The sequence below is a fragment of the Cinclus cinclus genome, chromosome 28, assembly GCF_963662255.1.
Source record: "Cinclus cinclus chromosome 28, bCinCin1.1, whole genome shotgun sequence".
Taxonomy (NCBI): domain Eukaryota; kingdom Metazoa; phylum Chordata; class Aves; order Passeriformes; family Cinclidae; genus Cinclus; species Cinclus cinclus.
The window spans coordinates 1,706,906-1,724,591 of NC_085073.1; the positions used below are offsets into that span (position 1 = coordinate 1,706,906).

A 17,686-nucleotide genomic window follows, 5' to 3' on the forward strand; every position below is an offset into this window, starting at 1 on the left:
TCTTGGGTCATGACCGAGGGTTTTTCCCTGTCCATGTTTACATGCACCAAGTCTATCCTGGTGGTTGTCCCTCTTCCCACCCATGTCTGTCCAGGTGGTTGTCCCTGTCCCCATGCATGTCCCGGTGGATGTCCCCGTGGATGTTGCTGTTCCCACACATGTCCACGTCCACGCTGCGCATGCACCATGTGCCGAATGTACGGCGGAGGGTGCGCGGACGCTGCGACCGGACGGGGACACCGATGCTGGGGTGTTATCCCGTCTCTGCGTCGGGGGCTCGAGGCCTGGGCGCTTTTTTCTTTTCTCGGTTGTTTTGAGGGTTTTTCCTCTCCTTCTCCGGGGAGCCCCTTTTCCAGAGATCTGTACCCCGCTCTGATAAAGCGTTCTGCAGTCTGTGCTGTGCTCTCCGGTGTGTCCGCCTCCTATGTGGGCGCCGTGCGGGCGCGGCGCGGTTTGGGGAAAAGGGGCGCGCGTAGGGACCGGCGGGAGCGGCCACGCTCCGCCCCCTGCACGGGGCTGCCCTGCCGCCGCCGGTTTGCGCCGGGGCCGCTGGTGCGGCGGGGTGGGTTCAGGCGGACGGCGGGACAGCCTGGTGCACTGAGGCCCCGCAGGCCCCGGGGCGGAGCCGCCGCTGTCGATGGGCTCTGGGTCGCGCAGCCCGGCCCGGGGCGGCCGCTCGGTGCGGGAAAGGGACCGGGAAAAGGACCGGGACCGAGAGCGAGATCGGGGGCGCTCGCGGTCCGGGAGCCGCGGGCGACGGCACCGCAGCCGGAGCAAGAGCCGGAGTAGGGGCCGACGCCGGGAGGCGAGCTCGAGGTGAGTGAGCACCTGGCCCGGACTGGCCGCGCCGGGTCTGTGGGGCAGCGGGTCCGGGGGAACGGGGCTGGTGTGCCGGGACCCGCGCAGCCCGAACCGGCCGCTGCCCCCGGGCCCGGCGTCGGAGGGTGGGGGGTGCTCGGTCCTGCCAGCCTCGGGGAGGGCCGGGGGACTGGGGGCGGCTAGTCGGTCCCAAGCGCTGCGCGTGACACTGGCCCGGGGCGATCAGGGGCGGGGGGTGCGGCTACTCCTCGCTGTCTTGGCGCTGCCGGTGGCGCCGGTGCTGGGCCGGCCTCACCTGTGGCAGCGAGACGCTCTGTGCTCGGCACGGCCGTGGCCTCTTCCCGCTGAAGCCCGGCTGTGCCCCCGCCTAGCTCGGACTCCGGCGATGAGAGAAAGAAATGCAAAAAGAAGAAAAGAAGCAACAGCCGGGACCGGCACCGTAAGGACCGGAGGAAACGGCGCTCGCGATCCCGGGGCCGCTACTCCGGCTCCAGCCCGGAGTGCGGGCGGGACAGGACAGTGCGGAGCCGGGAGCGGCGCCGCAGGAGGGATGGATCTAAGTCCTCCGTGTCCTCCGTCAGCTCCCCCTCCCCGCCGCGGCCCCGGGACCGAGAGGAGCCGGGGCAGCAGCTGAGCCTGCAGGAGCGGCTCAGGCTGAGGGAGGAGAAGAAGAAACAGGCGGCTCTGCTGAAGGCCCTGGAGACACCCGAGGAGAAGCGAGCACGGAGGTTGGCCAAGAAGGAGGCCAAGGAGAGAAAGAAGCGGGAAAAGATGGGCTGGGGTGAGGAGTACATGGGCTACACGAACACCGACAATCCCTTTGGAGACAACAACCTGCTGGGCACATTCATCTGGAGCAAGGTGAGCTTTGCCCTGTCCCTGCAGCCAGATGGAGCAGGCAGGGAAAGTCAGGTGACTGTGCCCGAGGTGGGGTCTGTATCCAGGAGGGTGAGATAAGAAGATGGGTCAAGAGCAGGAAAGGGTCTGGGAGCTGCTGGAAACTGCAGGCTGAGTACTGGGCAGCATTTATGGGGTCAGGGACATGAGGATGGTAATGGGAATGCAGCACTTCTGCTATAGGAATGATAGTGGGGGTGTTCAGGGTTAGGGAGAAGGCCCCCTGAAGAAGAGGAGGCTCTGGGGAGACCTTAGAGCTCCTTCCAGTGCCTACAAAGGCTCTAGGAGAGCTGGAGAGGAACTTTACAAGGGCCTGGAGGGGCAGGACAAGGGGAATAGCTTCACACTGCCAGAGTACAGGGTTAGATGGGATATTGGGAAGGTGAGGGTGGGGAGGCCCTGGCACAGGTTACTCAGAGCAGTGCCCAGTGTCCCTGGGAGTGTCCAAGGCCAGGCTGGACAGCGCTTAGAGCAACCTGGTGTGTAGTTGAAGGTGTCCCTGCTGTGAAGGAGGTAGAACAAGGTGATCTTTAAGGTCCCTTCCCTCGTGATTCCATGATACTGTTGTGTTAGCACTCAGCTCCCCAGGCCAGGTGGGCTATGTGGCCTGAGCCTGGGTTTGCTAAGGGGCTTCAGGAACTGTGTTTGAGTGATTTAGGGACCTTCAACAGGATCAGACCTCACTTGAGCAGCAGAAACAGGTGAATGGAGTAGCATTTGCTGGCCAGTGAGGGGCCGTGGAACTCCTTGGGTTCCACAGCTTCCCTTGGCTATTCTGTTCAAGGCACTGGAAAAGAAAGGGATCAGCCATCTGGATGAGAAGGACCTGAAGGAGAGGAACAAGCGAATCCAGGAGGACAATCGCCTGGAGCTGCAGAAGGTGGGATAAGATGTCCTTTCCATGTCACTGTCTGACAGAGAGCTCTGTTTACAGCCTAATTCTCTCCATCCCTCTCTGGAAAGTCCCCTTTTTCTTCTCCTGGGTGTGTCCAGTGTGTAGGATTGTGGGAGCCATAGAATCCTGTCTTCTGCTCTTCTGAAACCTCTTCTCCTGGGTTTGAGCCCAGGACCTCAGGAGGTGCTGAGGAGAATAATACCAGGTCATGACTCTGAGGACACTGCCTGTGTACCCTGTCTCCCACAGGGCTGGCAGTGAGCCCAGGCAGCCTGGCCCCACTGGCTCCCCACTCTCCAGGAGTTCTCAAGGCTGATGGCAGGAGCCAAGGCAACTCAGGGACAGATCATGTCATGGCTGTGTCCTTGAGCAGATGTCTGTGGTGTCTGTACAATGGCCCATCAGCAGTGGCCTCACAGCTCTGTCACCCTGGGCAGGTGAAGCAGCTGCGCCTGGAGCGGGAGCGGGAAAAAGCCATGCGGGAGCAGGAGCTGGAGATGCTGCAGCGGGAGAAAGAGGCAGAGCACTTCAAAACCTGGGAAGAGCAGGAGGACAACTTCCACCTGCAGCAGGCCAAGCTGCGGTAGGTGTGCAGCTGCTCAGAGCCGGGCCTGGAAGGAAGCAGAGGATGGCACTTCTCAGTATCGCCCACTGTCTCTCTGTTCCTCTCCCTTCTCCAGGTCTAAGATCCGGATTCGGGATGGAAGGGCAAAACCCATTGATCTTCTGGCCAAGTACATCAGCGCAGAGGACGATGACCTGGCCGTGGAGATGCATGAGCCATACACCTTCCTAAATGGCTTGACCGTTTCTGACATGGAGGACCTGGTGGAGGACATCCAGGTGCCTGCTCTGCTGCCTCTCTGCCTGGGCTCAGGGCTTCTCTAGCAGCTCTGCTTTCCTGCTGATGTGTCTCCTGCCTGCAGGTGTACATGGAACTAGAACAAGGGAAGAATGTGGACTTTTGGAGGGACATGACCATCATCACGGAGGATGAGATAGCTAAGCTCCGCAAGCTGGAGGCCTCTGGGAAAGGAGGACCAGGTGAGCAGGAGAGCAGAGCCTGGTGTGGATGTCAGGGACTGTGAATGGTGTGTCACGTAGGGTACAGGGTCTGCCATGCGTGCTCAGGCTCAGAGGGGCTCTTGGACCTGCTGGATGGAGGCTGTGGGTCTGGCAGCTGTCCTCGGCTGTGTCCAGCCTCCTGCTGTTGGTAGAACCCAGATGAGTGCAGCTGAGTGCCTGGAGACTGACCAGCTGCCCTCACCTGTCCAGGGGAGCGTCGGGATGGTGTCAATGCCTCAGTCAGCTCAGATGTGCAGTCCGTGTTCAAGGGAAAGACGTACAACCAGCTGCAAGCTCTGTACCAGGGCATTGAGAGCAAGATCCGGGCAGGAGGGCCCAACCTGGACATTGGGTACTGGGAGAGCCTCCTGCAGCAGCTGAAGGCTTACATGGCTCGGGCCAGGTGAGAGCAGGGAGGGGGGGGCAGTGCAGACTCTTGCCGTGGGCAGAGCTGAGGAGGCATAAACCAAATTGGTGGAGGGAATGGGGTAGGGTGTTCTGCCTTTTCTGAGATGGCTGATTTCCAAGAGGGGAGCAGGGTGGGACATCCAGTCCCTTCTGTAGTGGTGTTGTTTGATGAGGTCTCCAAGAGGGAACTGAACTGGGGCTTATTCAGCCCGAAGCCATGCAAGCCCAGCAGCTTTCTGCCCATGGAGGTGGGTGTCAAAGCTTTGGGCAGTTGGAGTGAGGTGCTTCTGCTGGGCAGGACCCAAAGGCTCTTCTCCTCTCTCAGGTTGCGGGAGCGGCACCAGGACGTGCTGCGTCAGAAGCTGTACAAGCTGAAGCAGGAGCAGGGTGTGGAGAGTGAACCGCTCTTCCCCATCATCAAGCGGGAGCCAGCTTCTCCCAGTGACAGGTGAGCAAACACCTGGGCCTGTCCCCAGGCACAAAGGCAGTCTTGTGCCCTCACCCTTCCCACAGCAGAGCCCAGGTGAGCGGCGAACGAGGAAAACGTCCTTGTCCCAGTCCTCTCTTCTCCCTTGCACACAGGCTGGAACCTGAGGAGAGCCTTGAGGCACAGCCAGGGCCATCCTCAGAGCCAGAGGCAGAGCAGGATGCGGAGGCCAAGGGAGAGGCGGAGGGGGAGGCTGTGCTGATGGAGGAGGATCTGATCCAGCAGAGCCTGGATGATTATGACGCGGGCAAGTACAGCCCCCGGCTGCTGGGCCCCAACGAGCTCCCCTTTGATGCCCATGTGCTGGAGGCTGAGGAGGACATGCACCGGCTGCTCCTCCTGCGCCAGCAGCTCCAGGTGACAGGTGAGTCCCAGGGCAGGCCCTGCGCCCACTGGCTTTGCAGCCTGCATGGCATAGAGGGCGTGCAGTGATTTGGGCTTCAGGGCTGGAGGGGACACTGCCCTCAGAAAGGGCCAAGAGCCGGATCTGGGGCACGTACCCAGAGCTGGCCTCATGGAGGGGTGCCCCTGGAGCACAGGGCACTGTGGCCTGGGCAGGAGCAGGGAGACAGTGCTCAGGGCAACCTGCCTCAGTACTACCAAGGTGTTTGGGTGCAGACAAGTGGGACGGGTGTTATTATGGTCAAGTTTTCTCGCACAACTCAGCCCAGTGCCCACTCAGAGCCTGCAGGGCAGCCCGTGCATTCCCACCTCCAGTTCTGCATCCTCTTCACAGCAGCTCCTTCTCTGTGTGCTTTGGAGCAATGTTGCATGGCCCAGGTCTGGCTGGCATTGCAGACGTCACCTCTCCTCCCCTATAGGCGATGCTTCTGAGAGCACGGATGACATCTTCTTCCGAAAGGCCAAGGAGGGCATGGGCGCGGACGAGGCGCAGTTCAGCGTGGAGATGCCGCTCACAGGCAAGGCCTATCTGTGGGCTGACAAGTACCGGCCACGCAAGCCCCGCTTCTTCAACCGTGTGCACACAGGCTTCGAGTGGAACAAGTATAACCAGACCCACTACGACTTTGACAACCCCCCCCCCAAGATTGTGCAAGGCTATAAGTTCAATATCTTCTACCCCGACCTCATTGACAAGCGCTCAACGCCCGAGTACTTCCTGGAGGCCTGCCAGGACAACAAGGACTTTGCCATCCTGCGCTTCCATGCTGGGCCACCCTATGAGGACATCGCCTTCAAGATTGTCAACAGGGAGTGGGAGTATTCCCACCGCCATGGCTTCCGCTGCCAGTTTGCCAATGGCATCTTCCAGCTCTGGTTCCACTTCAAGCGTTACCGGTACCGCCGGTGAGGGGCTGCTCAGTGCCCTCGGACACCTGGCATGGGGTGGGCCGGGGTCTCATCCCGCGGCACAGACACTGTTCATGCATGGCCTCAAGTCCTGGCCCAGCACTGGGCATGTTCCTGAGGCTTTTCTCTGTCCTTGCAATTATCATTAAGGACCCTGAGACTTTGGTATTAATAAAATAAGGGTTGTTTTAGCCGTGAGATCCTGGGCATGGGTACTCCCACTGCTCCTGCGTCACATTGCTAATCAGTACACACTGGGCCAGCATGGGGAACTCCCCTGGGGACTCAGTAGTGCCTGGGTTGGGGTGTCCTCACCCCTGTGTCTCTGGGGTCTCTTACCCCATCCCCACAGCGTCAGCCCTATGTGCTCCTTGCCCCACTCCAAACACCTCACCTTACCCTGCCAGTCCAGTCCAGCTGCTGCTCCCCATCTGGAGTCAGAGGTCCCTTGACTTCACCAGACCAGCACTGCATTGTGTCCTGCTTCTTGAGGGGTCCCTCACCCTTCCCTGGGCCCCATTCCTGGCACATCCTCCCCTGGGATCTGGCTTCTCCAGCCTGGGAGTGCTGCCACATCCCTCAGTCCTGGCTGTGGCACAGGAGGCTTTAATACTGCCAGGCGCCTGCTATGGTGGAGTAGAGGAGACGGATGCTGGTTGGGATATTTCCTTACAGGGGAAAATCCGGATTCCAGAGCCTGCAGGTCCCTCCCACCCCATGTTTGTGAGGCTCTCCCTGCCCTGGGCAAGAAGCAGCTGCACTCCCCAGTCTCCTGTTGATGAGGTGGGAGTTCCTGAGGGCCTCTACTGATGTTCAGATGGGTTTTGGGCACCTTAGGGGCACTTCAGGGTTAAGCTGGGACTTGCTGGTGTTGGTCCCACCATGATGACCACGGGCACAGCCAGACTCCTCCGGGCTCACCCCCCCATGGCTCCATCCCAACAAGCCCCCATACCCTGGGGTATGCCCACTCAGGCACAATGGGGTGCTGGTGAGTAGTGCCCAGGAGTGCAGGAGACCTCTGCCCTGGCTTCAGCGAGGTGCCATTTCCTACCTGCATCCACCCTCTCCCCAGTCCAGGCCCATGGTGCAGGGACTGAGGGGGCTGCCCAGGTCCCCCAGCAGTAGGGCAAAGCCAGCCCTTCTGTGTCGGGGGCTCCAAGGCCTTGGGGGCTGCCCCGTGGCTCAGGCAAGTTGACTTGCCCTACTCCTGGCTCCTCTGGCTCTGCTGGCAGGATCCAGAGCCATGGTGGGACCTGGTGCTCAAGAGGCTCCCATGCCTGCTGTGGCCACCCACACTTGTGGGGGTGGGGGAGCCCAACTGCCTTGGTCCTGCACATGGGTACCCCCTCTCCATCCTGCCAGACATCCCCAGGGCTAGCAGCTGCACCAGACACATTCAACGGCCTCCCCTTCCTGTGAGTTATTTCCAGCTGCTACCTGTTGCAGGGGGGTTTCAGGGCTCAGTGCAGGAAGTGAGTGAAGGCCTGGCCAAGGGGGAGGAAATGGGGGAAAAACCCAAACTCTAAAGCTGGTGGTTGGTGCCCTGCTCATCTGCCAGTCACAGCCTTCCTCCCCATAGCCTGTCCCTTTCATTCCTGGACACATACAGAGTTGTGAACTCCCCCCAAAATGTCCCACTGTATCTCCAGCTGGAGCAGGGTCCATGTCCTCTTTCAGGCAATGAGTTTCCCTGCACGTCTGAATCCAGGCCCTGGATGGGGTCACTGAGCCAGGCACAGGAGCCTACATCCCGGGAGCTGCTGCAGCCTCCAGGCAGGTGCTGGGGCCAGGTCAGGGACTGGATCTGGCTGAAGCCTCTGACGGCTTTTCCCTGACCTGGCTGCTCTCAGTGCTCCTCCTGGACCACATCTCCCCATCGTTTCGGGGGAAGCTGCCACAGCACAGCCCTGAGCTGTGCAGGGGGACAGAGCAGCTCTGCCGGTTCGTGCCCGGGCGGGGCAGCCGGTGGAGCTGCCCCATGTCCTATGATCCGTGGGCGCAGCTGCTCCGGGGCACAGCCCGGCCCCACCCGCGCATTTCGCTGGCCGTGGGGGCTACTCCTGCTCCCAGCACACAGGGCCAGTCGCGATCCAGCTCTGCGAGCTGGCCCTGCCTTCCCCCGGGCTTTCGCTGCGACAATCTCGGCTCCAGTCCAGGGATACCGGGATGATGGCAGCCCCTCACTGCCGAGCCGGTGCCAGGAAAACCTGCCTGGGCATCCACCTGAGCGCCGAGCCGCTGTGCCCCTTGCCTGCCTTGACAGGATGTCCCCGCGTCCTCCGTGGGCTCAGGCGCTCCCAGTTCTTCGGAGCTCAGGGAAACGCCGCGGCCAGAGCCGAGTTCTGCCCTCTTCGGTGGAACACGAGGAGCAGCAAAGGAGGCTGTTGCGTCCTGAGACCATGGGAAGGAGCATTGCCTGGGGACGTGCCACCCCAGCTGGTCTCGGGTCTGGATAGCGCAGCGACATCCCGACCTCGGAGCTGCCGGGCTGGGAAAACCCCAGGGAGGCGAATCCCTCCAAGGCAGGGACCCTGGCCCTCGGCCACCCCAGCGCCCGGATCCGCAGCTGCCTCTCCCTTCTGGGGTCCCGGAGTCGCTGCGGGGTTCGGCGAGGACGCCCCCTCTGCGGGACCCCTCCGCGGTGCGGGTCCCACTGGAGGGGCGGCACGGCCGGAGTAAACAAGTGAGTAACGGGGCGGGAGCCCAGCCCCGGCACGGACCCAGCCGCGGGTGCCTCCGCCAGGGGGACTTTGGGCGCCGGCACCGGGGGGGCTGCACCGGGCGCGGACGCTGTCGAGTCCCCGGGGCGCTGCCTGGGGTGGGGGCGATGGGGCCGGGGGGGCGATCCCCGCCTGGAGGCCCGTCCCGAGCAGGGAGGGAGCGGAGAGGGAGGGGTCCGGTTCCGGGGGGCGCGGCGAGCCCGCTCCTTCCCCCGCCCCGGCGCGGAGCTGAGCCGAGCTTGGCTGAGCAGAGCTGAACCGGGTGAGTCCCGCCGGCAGCGAGGTAGGGCTCGGGTCTGCGCGGGAGGGAGGCGTTGGAGGGGGGCGGGAGATGCAGGGCCAAGGGGGCTGTGAAGGACAAAGAGCCCAGAAGGCTGGGATGAGAGGACAGAGAGACCGGGATGGACGGACAGAGACCACAGGGTTGAGACGAACGGAGCGGCTGTGGGGGGTTCTTGGGCTGTGTAGGACGGTCGGGGCTCCAGGGGCTTCCAAAGCTCTCAGAGCTCTCACCGCCTGTTCAGCCGCCGTGTTCGCACACAGCCCCGAGGATCGGGTGCCTTTCGAGGAAGGGGAAGCGGAGACCCCATAGTGGGGGACAGACACGTGGTGTCCCCATTCCCCCCACTGTCTGTCTGTCCCCGGGACCGAGGGTCCGCGACGGGCATATCTCCGGCTTCCCGTCGGAACCAGGATTTCCTTTCGGGGCTCCCCGGCTGAGACGGGTGCCTCCCCCCCCCGCCGCCCGCCGCCGCCCGCTGGCTCCTCTGGGAAGAGCCGGAGAAGGACTTGGAAATGCTCAGGAAAAGGCCGGGAAAGGAAGGGTCTATTTTGGGCTGTCGGAGTGGGCGGCCCAGCAGCCTTGAAGCCCTCGAGATGCCGCTGCGGGCAGGGGCAGTCGTGGGGCGGGGGACCCTGGTGCCCCAGGGCTGCTGAGCCCCAGCTTCTGCACTCCAGGGCACCCGGCTTGATCATCCAGCCACTGCCTGCCCGGCTCCGGGGCCCTGGAGATTGGAATGGGGATGGTGCCAATTGTTTCTCAGTCAGCCAAGAGGTTGGGGACCTCTGCCCTGGGCCACAGCACAGACAGGCGAGAACAGTTATCATGCCTGGAAGGAACAATCCTGCGTGTCACTGCTTCCCACAAATGTCATCTGTCCTGGGTTTCCTAGAGATGTCCTTGCTCTAGGCCAGGCCACCTTCTTCAGGAGCAGGTCCTTGTGATGATTGTGGGCCCAGGGAAGAACACTGATACCCTGCCAAGTCCTCATCCCCATGGCTTTCCTGTCCCAGCTGATGGCCTCAACCTGATTTGATACTCCAGAGCCCCAGCCTGGAGGGAGGTGGCAGTGGGACTACATCCATCCCTGACAGGTGACACAGTGTCCCATGGGACCACCTGCACCAGGGGCATCAGGGTGTGGAGACGGAAGGGATCATGCAGGGAAAGTCATTATCCTGGAGAGGTCCAGCAGGCAGAGACTGACCATGCAAGGGATAAATGCAAATGTGCTACAGCATCTTCTGCAAGGCTCTCTGTGGCTAAGCACCACATCCAGTGGCAGATCCCAGGTCAAGGGTACACATGGGGTGTGGGGGGAGTCACTGCTGTCTGGTTTGGGGATTCCTTTGCAGGTGTGTAGTGCCTCTCCTATTCCAGCTCCCACCCTTGCCTGATCTTGCAAGCCCTGTCCAGACCCCATGCCCACTTCTGCCTGGGGAAGCCTGGGGAAACAACAGGCTGGAGCAGAAGCTGATAAGGAGCTGCCTCCCACACTCCCCATTTGTCTTTCCCTCACTCCCCTCGGATGTGGCCAGGGCAGGAAGCAGAGCCCAGCAGAGGCAGGGCAGCCTTGGTGCATCTGCAGCAGGACCCAAACCCACAGGCTCAGGCACTGCCAGGAACCCCATTAGTGCCTGCACCAGCCCCCCACACCCCACTGCCAGTGCTTCACAGCCTCCAGCAGAACATTTTGGAGCTAGCTTCTCTCATATGGGATTTTATCCCAGCATCCCTTGCCAAACCCTTGTTCCAATGGTATCTCCATTTTGCTGGGTCCACAACGCCAAACCCAAGCACAGGGGGTCAGTGGGGACAATCCGTGGGCTCAGGATTTTTTTTCTGCAGGACCTGCTCTCTCCACATGCATCCTTCTGCAGTGGCTGCCCGTGATGGGGGGTAAATAGCACCAGAGGCACCACTGGTGTGTTCTGGCACATCCCATCTCTGCAGCTGCTAAGTGGCCCCTTGTAAATATTTTATTCCCTCTAAGTGCTGGGCCCAGCAGAGGCAGCTCTGCACAGGGGGGAGTCCAAGCTGCTCACCCCCTGAGCCAAACTCAGAGACCTCCGAGCCCCCACGGTCCCTGTCCAGGCCACAGTGGGCAGTGAGTGAGCATCCAGGCTGTGGGCAGGAGGTGAAGGGAGGAGATGTAGGTAATGGTGGGACTTGGAGCTTCTGGGGGTGCTGCTTCCTTGACTGGCCAAGGTACCCCTGCAGGGAGACACCCCCCAGCCCTTCTCCCCCCTCCACTGGACACTGTAGGGACAGGTCTTACCCTGCCACAGTTAGCCAGCAAACAGCCAAGAGCATCCTGTGGCTGTGAGTACCCAGGTAACGGGGACAGCAGGGGAGAATTACCTCCTGGGCTCTTGAACCCCAGTGAGCAAAGGGAGCACCCTGGGATAAGAGGAACGTGTTTGGGGACAGCACCTTGACCCTGTGGGCAGGTACATGGCAAGGGACAGCTGGAGTGGGACTGGAACACCAGGCACCCGTGCAGCATCACTGTGGGGCAGGGGTGACTTTGACACCTCTCAGAGGATGTGGGAAAGGCTGGTGACTCCTCGGGGTCTTAAAATGTCATGCTGAGGCCTCAGCACGGGTCTGCAGGGCTGATGCCTCTGGGGCTGACGTGGTCCCTTGGGGACCAGTGAGAGCAAACAGCAGCAAGTTTTCACTCTTGGCTCATGGAAAAAGCCGGGCCCACCCTCGCAGTGATTCACCACCATGCTCTGCCAGCCCCCCACACCAGGACAGGACAGGAGAGAGATGAGGATGAGCCACCACCACCACCATCCCTGGCCCCTTCCCCACTCCCCAGGGCTGCATGTCCTACGGCACGGGCAGGGTGCTGCTGGGTGGGTGCCAGCATCTTCACCCCTCATGTCACCAGGATGAGGCCCCAGAGGATGTTGCAATGCCTGGCCCCATCCCAGCCCAATGTGATCAGTGCATGCCTCGGGTGTGTGCAGTGGCTCCCAGCCCTGTGCACCAGGGGCGGCTGAGGGGTGTCTGGGTGAGGGACATGGCGTGGGGACCCAGAGCCAGAACAGTGATGGAACAACGGTCAGGGTTGGCAATGGTTAGGGTTGGCGTGAAGTTTAACTTGGGGACAGAAGACAGGTGGCCGTGCCACCGTGAACTGGGCAGGGGCACCGCAGTGGGGGCTTTGCAAGGGTGGCATGTTGGGGTGGGGCTGGGCTTCCCACTGGACATCTACTGGGGCCCCTGGGCTGAGGACCATGTCAGCCAGGAGGGTGGGCTGGGACAGGTGGGGTGGCAAGAACATCCACAGCCTGGGGAAATGGGTCCCAGGAGGAGAGGAGGGGTCTGGTCCCTCTGGGCATCTGTGTCTCTGGTTGTGCAGTCCCCACTGTTGCCATGTCTCTGTCCTGTCCCGCATCATCCCATTTGCAGCCTGGACTAATTTGCAATGGAGGATGCTGTAGGACCAGGAGTTTGGCTTGGTGAACCTTGTGGGTCTCTTCCAACTCAGGATATCCCATGATTCTATGATTTCCAGATGCTTCCCAGCCCAAGCGAGGCAGAGTGGCACTGACCGGGCTGACCACTGCCACAGCCATCTCTTTCACCCTGTCACAGCCACTGTCCTGGTGACAAACCAACAGCTCCATTGTGAAGGATGCCAGGAGGGCAGAGCAGGTCTGTCATCCACACTGGCTGTGGTTTGGCAACAATGCCAGGGTTGTAGCACAGCCTCAAACCTGTACTCGGGTTTCCCCAGCAGACTGGAGGAATGGGGCATCTTCACAGTGAAGCAGGGATTTGCACTCAGGGATAGGCAGTGTCAGGATCATGCCCTGGTGCCTGCATCCTTCAGAGTGTGTCCCCCACCGTGATGGAGAGTGATGGCCCAGGGATCTCTGGCTATGTCCCCTCGGGGCAGGAGGGAGCCAGGCTGTCAATGCTGCATTTTTCCCAGCACTCACTGTGTCGGGATTCAGCCTCGTGGCTGCAGCTCCATGCGGCTCGTGGCTGGGAACAGTTAATCCCAGCAGCTGCAGGGCTGCAGCTCTTGGCACTCACTGCAGCTGTGCCTGGGGCCGGCAGGGGCCGGGTCCCACTCTGGTGTCCCACTCTACGGGCTGAGATTCCACCATGGTGTCCCCCTTCACAGCCCCTGGAGAACTCGGTATCTGCAGGCTCAGGATGGATGATGGGTGGGCTTGGCCATGGGGAACAGCCCTAAATTTCCTCTGTTCCCCCTGCAGGGCAAGGAGGGAGTGGTGCCGACAGCAGTGGGGGGGCTCCAGCCATGGAGCAGTGCCAGGAGAGTGCCTGAGGCTGCTGGAAGGAGCAGGAGGGGGTGAAGAACATGGAGCCCCCCAACAGCAGCATGGCCAGGCAGGCAGACTCGTGCTTCGGGGTGTTCAATGCCAGCGATGGCCGTGCCAGTGCACAGAACAGCATTGCCTCACCCTGGTTCTCCACTGCGTTTGGCCTCATCGGTCTCTGTTCCAACCTCTTTGCCCTCTGCGTCCTGGTCAGCTCCTCCCGCAAGCTCTCCAGCCAGGCCCGCTCCTCCTTCCTCATCTTCCTCTGTGGGCTGGTGGTCACAGACTTCATGGGGCTGCTGGTGACAGCCTCGGTCATCATCCCCTACCACTTCACCAAGTTCTCCTGGGCCAAGGTGGACCCTAGCTGCCACCTCTGCAACTTCCTCGGCTTCTCCATGGTCTTCTTCGGGCAGTGTCCGCTGCTGCTGGGGGCCACCATGGCCGGGGAGAGGTTCTTGGGCATCAACCGCCCCTTCTCTCGCTCCACCAGCCTCTCCAAGCGCCGCGCCTGGGCCATCGTGGGGCTGGTGTGGGGCTTCTCCTGCTTGCTGGGACTGCTGCCAGTGTTTGGGCTGGGGCAGTACACACTGCAGTTCCCCGGCTCCTGGTGCTTCCTCACCCTCCTGCCTGACACTGGCGACATCATCTTCTGCCTGCTCTTTGCACTGCTGGGCATCCTCTCCGTGCTGCTCTCCTTCGTCCTCAACACCATCAGTGTGGTCACGCTGTGTCGTGTCTACCACGACCGTGAGTCGGTGCAGCGGCGCCGTGACAGCGAGGTGGAGATGATGGTGCAGCTCGTGGGCATCATGATTATTGCCACCATCTGCTGGATGCCCCTCCTGGTGAGGCTCCTGTCCTGGTGTGCCCCATTACCTCCCCTCCATGTCTCTCCTGGATCTTCATGTCCCCACTGTTCCTCCTCGTGGGGGGGGGGGCGGGGGGGGGGGGGGGTCTTCATGTCACCTGTTCATCCTTGTGGGACCTCAGTCTTGGTGTGTTCCCCCCACCTCCCTCCATGTCCCTCGTGGGGTTTGGTGTCCCCCACCCTTCACAGTGAGGTCCCAGCTTTCATTATGTCCCCTCCATGTCTCTCTACTCGTGAAGTCCCAGGTCTGGGGGTGTCCCCTCGGTAAGACCTCCTGGCCGGTGTCCCCCTGCCACCTCTCTACACCACAAGTTGTCCCCTGGTGACAGGTAGAGCATGTGCTCCTCAGTGCCCTGAACCGGGGGCCAGGACTCCTCCAAGTGACTCCACTTTCATCACTTCCCCACCCTGGAGCAGCTCATGGATCCTCCTCTGACACTTTTCCCCCTTCTCCCCGCAGATCTTTATTGTCCAGACAGTCCTGCAGCACCTGCCTGGCCAGGTATGGGTTCTGCCCAGGGACACGCAGGAGATGCTGCTGATCTACATCCGCATGGTCACTTGGAACCAGATCCTGGACCCCTGGGTGTACATCCTGTTCCGCCGGGCTGTGCTGCAGCGTGTGTACCCCCGGCTGCACCCCCGGCCCTCCATTGTCTCCCTCAGCCCCTCCTTGCCCCACAAGCTCACCACTGGCTCCGTTCTGCAGTAGCAGCACTGGGGACGGGCACTGGGCAGGGGAACACAGCCATACCCCATCCCACCCCTGCAGTGGATCCTCATCACCTGCATCCAGGGGCTTTCCCCCCCTGCAATCCCAATACCCAAGGGTCTGTCGGGGGGCACAGGGCTGCTTCCCCCTCCCTGTCCCCAATAAAGCACAGCTCATGCAGCTCTTGGTGCCCACCTCCTGGGGGGCCCCAGGGAGGGTACCTGGGGGGAGCCCACCCCGCTAACAATCAGCAACAGCCCTTCTCCTCCAGTCTCTCCTTTAATGAGCCACAGCTGCTGCACATCACATTTGGGGATGTGCAAGGGGGATCCTCAGGAAGATGGGTGGGTTGGGTGCCTTCTGCCCCCGAGCCCAAGAGACAGATCTAAGTGCTGTTCAGAAGGGTGGGGGGGGCAGGATGAGGACCCCCATCAACACCTCAGCCCCAGATGGGATGGGGATGGGGAGGGGACAGAAGCGAGGAGCAACATCTGCCCCCCAGCTACTCCTTATCCCCCTTGGGGTGGCAGACAGCTGCCCACACCTCAGCCACAAACTCCTGGGGGAAGGCAAATTCGCCCAGCACCGAGTCCAACCCTTGGGCAAGTTGGGCCACGCTGGGGCTGCCCCTGGCCGCCTCCACCATCGTCGAGGCTGTCGGGGAAGAGGGAGATCAGGGCCAGTGTGAGGGGCTGGGACAGGAGCAGGAGCTGGGGAAGGGGCAGGGGCTGGAGCAGGGTTGGGATGGGGATGAGGGTCAGTACAGGGGCAGGTCAGTGGTAGGGGTAGGGGCAGCTCCGGATCAGGGTCCAGGCCCTCTCCTCACCCAGTTCGCTGTCACGGATGCCCATGTAACTCTCCAGCAGATCATCTACCCGCTGGGCAGCTTCTTCCTCGGAGGGGCTGGGCTGCGGGTGAGGCACCCGGAGGCTGAGTGGCAGGCAGTACAGAGGGCACCAAGGGCACGGGGATGCTTATGCCCACTCTGGCACAGTGTGAGCAGCCATAGGCTCGGGGTGGGGGGCTCGGGTGGGTCTTACCCCCTCCTCCAGCACGGCTGGCCCCTGTGTCCGCAGTCGCAGCGTTTCCTTCCCACTGGCCACTCTGCCTTCACCTAGGGATTTACCTGTCCGTGTGCGCTGCCCGATCATGTCTGTGCCCCAAGGTGAGGGGGTGAGGGCACAGGCAGGACCTGGGATCCCCAGCCCCTCGCTGCTCAGTGCCTGGCCATCCCCCAGACCCCCAGGGGCACTGCAGGATGAGCCAGGTGTGGGACAGGGTGGGTATGTCAGGGGCATGCAGGGGTGCAGGATTGGGATGCTCATGGATGCTCGGGACAATGCACACAGAGCAAGGGCGTGCATGAACAGGTGTGGGGACCCCCATGTGGGTGCCCCAGGACTGTGGGGTACACACACATATTGTGGGGGTGCAGAGGTGTACGCACAAGGTACACATAGTGAACCCTGGGAGGCACTCAGTCACTGGGGAGAGGCTGCAGGGCCACGGGGATGGGGAGGATACCAGGATCCCCAGGGCAAGAGCAGGGGGACCTTCGTAACTCACCAAAGGCCTTTTTGGGCTGGACCAGGCGGAGGGTGAAGGGCTGAGCCCGTGGCAGCTCCCGCAGCATCCGGGCCACCTCGTAGTGCCGGCAGCCCACAATGGTGTGGTCATTGATGGCCTCAATGCTGTCCCCCACACACACTGTCTGCAGCCGGTTGATGATGCTCCCCTCCTTGATCCTCTGGGGACCACGGTGGGACAGGACACAGAGACCACATGGCTCAATGGGACAGTCAGACACAGCCCCCATCCCAACCCACACACAACCACCTCAGTCCCATGCCGTTTCGTAGCCAGATCAGGCAGGGAAGCTCTTTAAACCTCCCCATGGCAGGGGAGACCCCCAGGGCCAGGGTGGACCCAGGGAAGGACAGATATGGGGAGTTAGGGAGGAGCCTGGTCCCAGGGAGGGGAGGCACAGGGGATGTCACCTGCAGGGCCACAGTCCTCAGGGCTGCCCCAGCCCCAGAGCCATCCCCAGGGGTTCACCTTGATGAAGGCATAGCCGGCCCCGTTGTCTGTGATGGTGAGGCCAAGCGCGTCCTCTGTCTTGGTCACCTCCACCTCCTTGGTCTCGCCCCGGACATGGGCAAAGATGAAATCCTCCAGGCCAATCTGTCCCCCCAACAGCTTCTGCATGTCCACTTTGTGCGTGTTGAGCGTGCAGAAGAGGATCTGCCCCGGGGAACCCCGTCAGCAGGGACTGGGGATGCCCAGTAGGGCAAGAGGTGTCAGGGGAGCCACAGCCAGTTCAGCGGGATTTGGTCAGATCTGGGCACTGCTAGAACAGAGGGGCCCAGGACCCCCAGCCTTACTCCATCCCTGTGCACCTTCCCACAGCTCTGGGCAGCTGGAATCAGCCAGGGAAGTGGCAGCCATAGCTCCCTGCCCACATATGGGGGGGAACTGAGGCACAGAGCTCCCAAGCCCTCCCCAGAAGAGCCAATACAACCCTTGAGGCCATAACACTCTCCCAGAAAATTTTGGGGACTACATTTGAAAGCATCTGGGAACTTGTGGGAGCACAGGCCACAGACAGTGCCACAAGGGCATGAAGACCCCTCCCCAGGCTGCATCCCCTCACCTCGGTAGGCGAGATGTCGAAGACCTCAGCGATTTTGGCGTAGAGCTCCTTGACGTTGGTGAAGCCCTCGATGCGCCCCGTGGGGCTGCCATGGGCCAGCTGCGTGTGGAACACCAGCCTGGGGCGGGCACGGACAGCCCGGGGGGCTGAGGGGCCAGGTGGCTCAGGGGTCCCTGGCTCCTGCCCCACGCCGTTCTCCATGGAGCCACCCTCCGGGGGCTGCCGGCCGTGCCTGCCCACCCGCTGCATCCTTGCGGCGCTGCTGAATTA

The 17,686-nt window shown here is 61.9% G+C and overlaps 3 protein-coding genes across 6 annotated transcripts; 2 read left to right on the top strand and 1 right to left on the bottom strand.

Moving 5' to 3' along the window:
- Positions 1-595: 595 nt before the first annotated feature.
- On the top strand, positions 596-6,074 carry CACTIN (cactin, spliceosome C complex subunit). 2 transcript variants are annotated; one of them, XM_062509954.1, is made up of 10 exons: positions 596-816; positions 1,191-1,680; positions 2,501-2,596; positions 3,049-3,194; positions 3,292-3,454; positions 3,538-3,655; positions 3,887-4,079; positions 4,410-4,532; positions 4,643-4,935; positions 5,393-6,074. In XM_062509954.1, the coding sequence occupies exons 1-10, from the start codon at positions 638-640 to the stop codon at positions 5,881-5,883; spliced, it is 2,292 nt and encodes a 763-aa protein (XP_062365938.1). In that variant the 5' UTR covers positions 596-637; the 3' UTR covers positions 5,884-6,074. The 2 variants fall into 2 exon arrangements, with proteins under 2 accessions (XP_062365938.1, XP_062365939.1); XM_062509955.1 differs by having other exon boundaries at positions 597-816; positions 4,667-4,935.
- Positions 6,075-8,472: 2,398 nt separating this feature from the next.
- On the top strand, positions 8,473-14,940 carry TBXA2R (thromboxane A2 receptor). 3 transcript variants are annotated; one of them, XM_062510089.1, is made up of 3 exons: positions 8,473-8,568; positions 13,121-14,031; positions 14,515-14,940. In XM_062510089.1, exons 2-3 carry the CDS (start codon positions 13,225-13,227, stop codon positions 14,764-14,766), a joined length of 1,059 nt encoding a protein of 352 aa, XP_062366073.1. In that variant the 5' UTR covers positions 8,473-8,568; positions 13,121-13,224; the 3' UTR covers positions 14,767-14,940. The 3 variants fall into 3 exon arrangements, with proteins under 3 accessions (XP_062366073.1, XP_062366072.1, XP_062366070.1); XM_062510088.1 differs by lacking the exon at positions 8,473-8,568 and adding an exon at positions 8,777-8,867; XM_062510086.1 differs by lacking the exon at positions 8,473-8,568 and adding an exon at positions 8,797-8,888.
- A 328-nt stretch (positions 14,941-15,268) lies between these two features.
- Positions 15,269-17,665, bottom strand: GIPC3 (GIPC PDZ domain containing family member 3). The gene is made up of 6 exons (XM_062509909.1): positions 17,417-17,665; positions 16,822-17,007; positions 16,333-16,513; positions 15,807-15,919; positions 15,593-15,674; positions 15,269-15,420 (listed from the first exon to the last, which is right to left on the bottom strand). The coding sequence occupies exons 1-6, from the start codon at positions 17,663-17,665 to the stop codon at positions 15,269-15,271; spliced, it is 963 nt and encodes a 320-aa protein (XP_062365893.1).
- Positions 17,666-17,686: the final 21 nt, after the last annotated feature.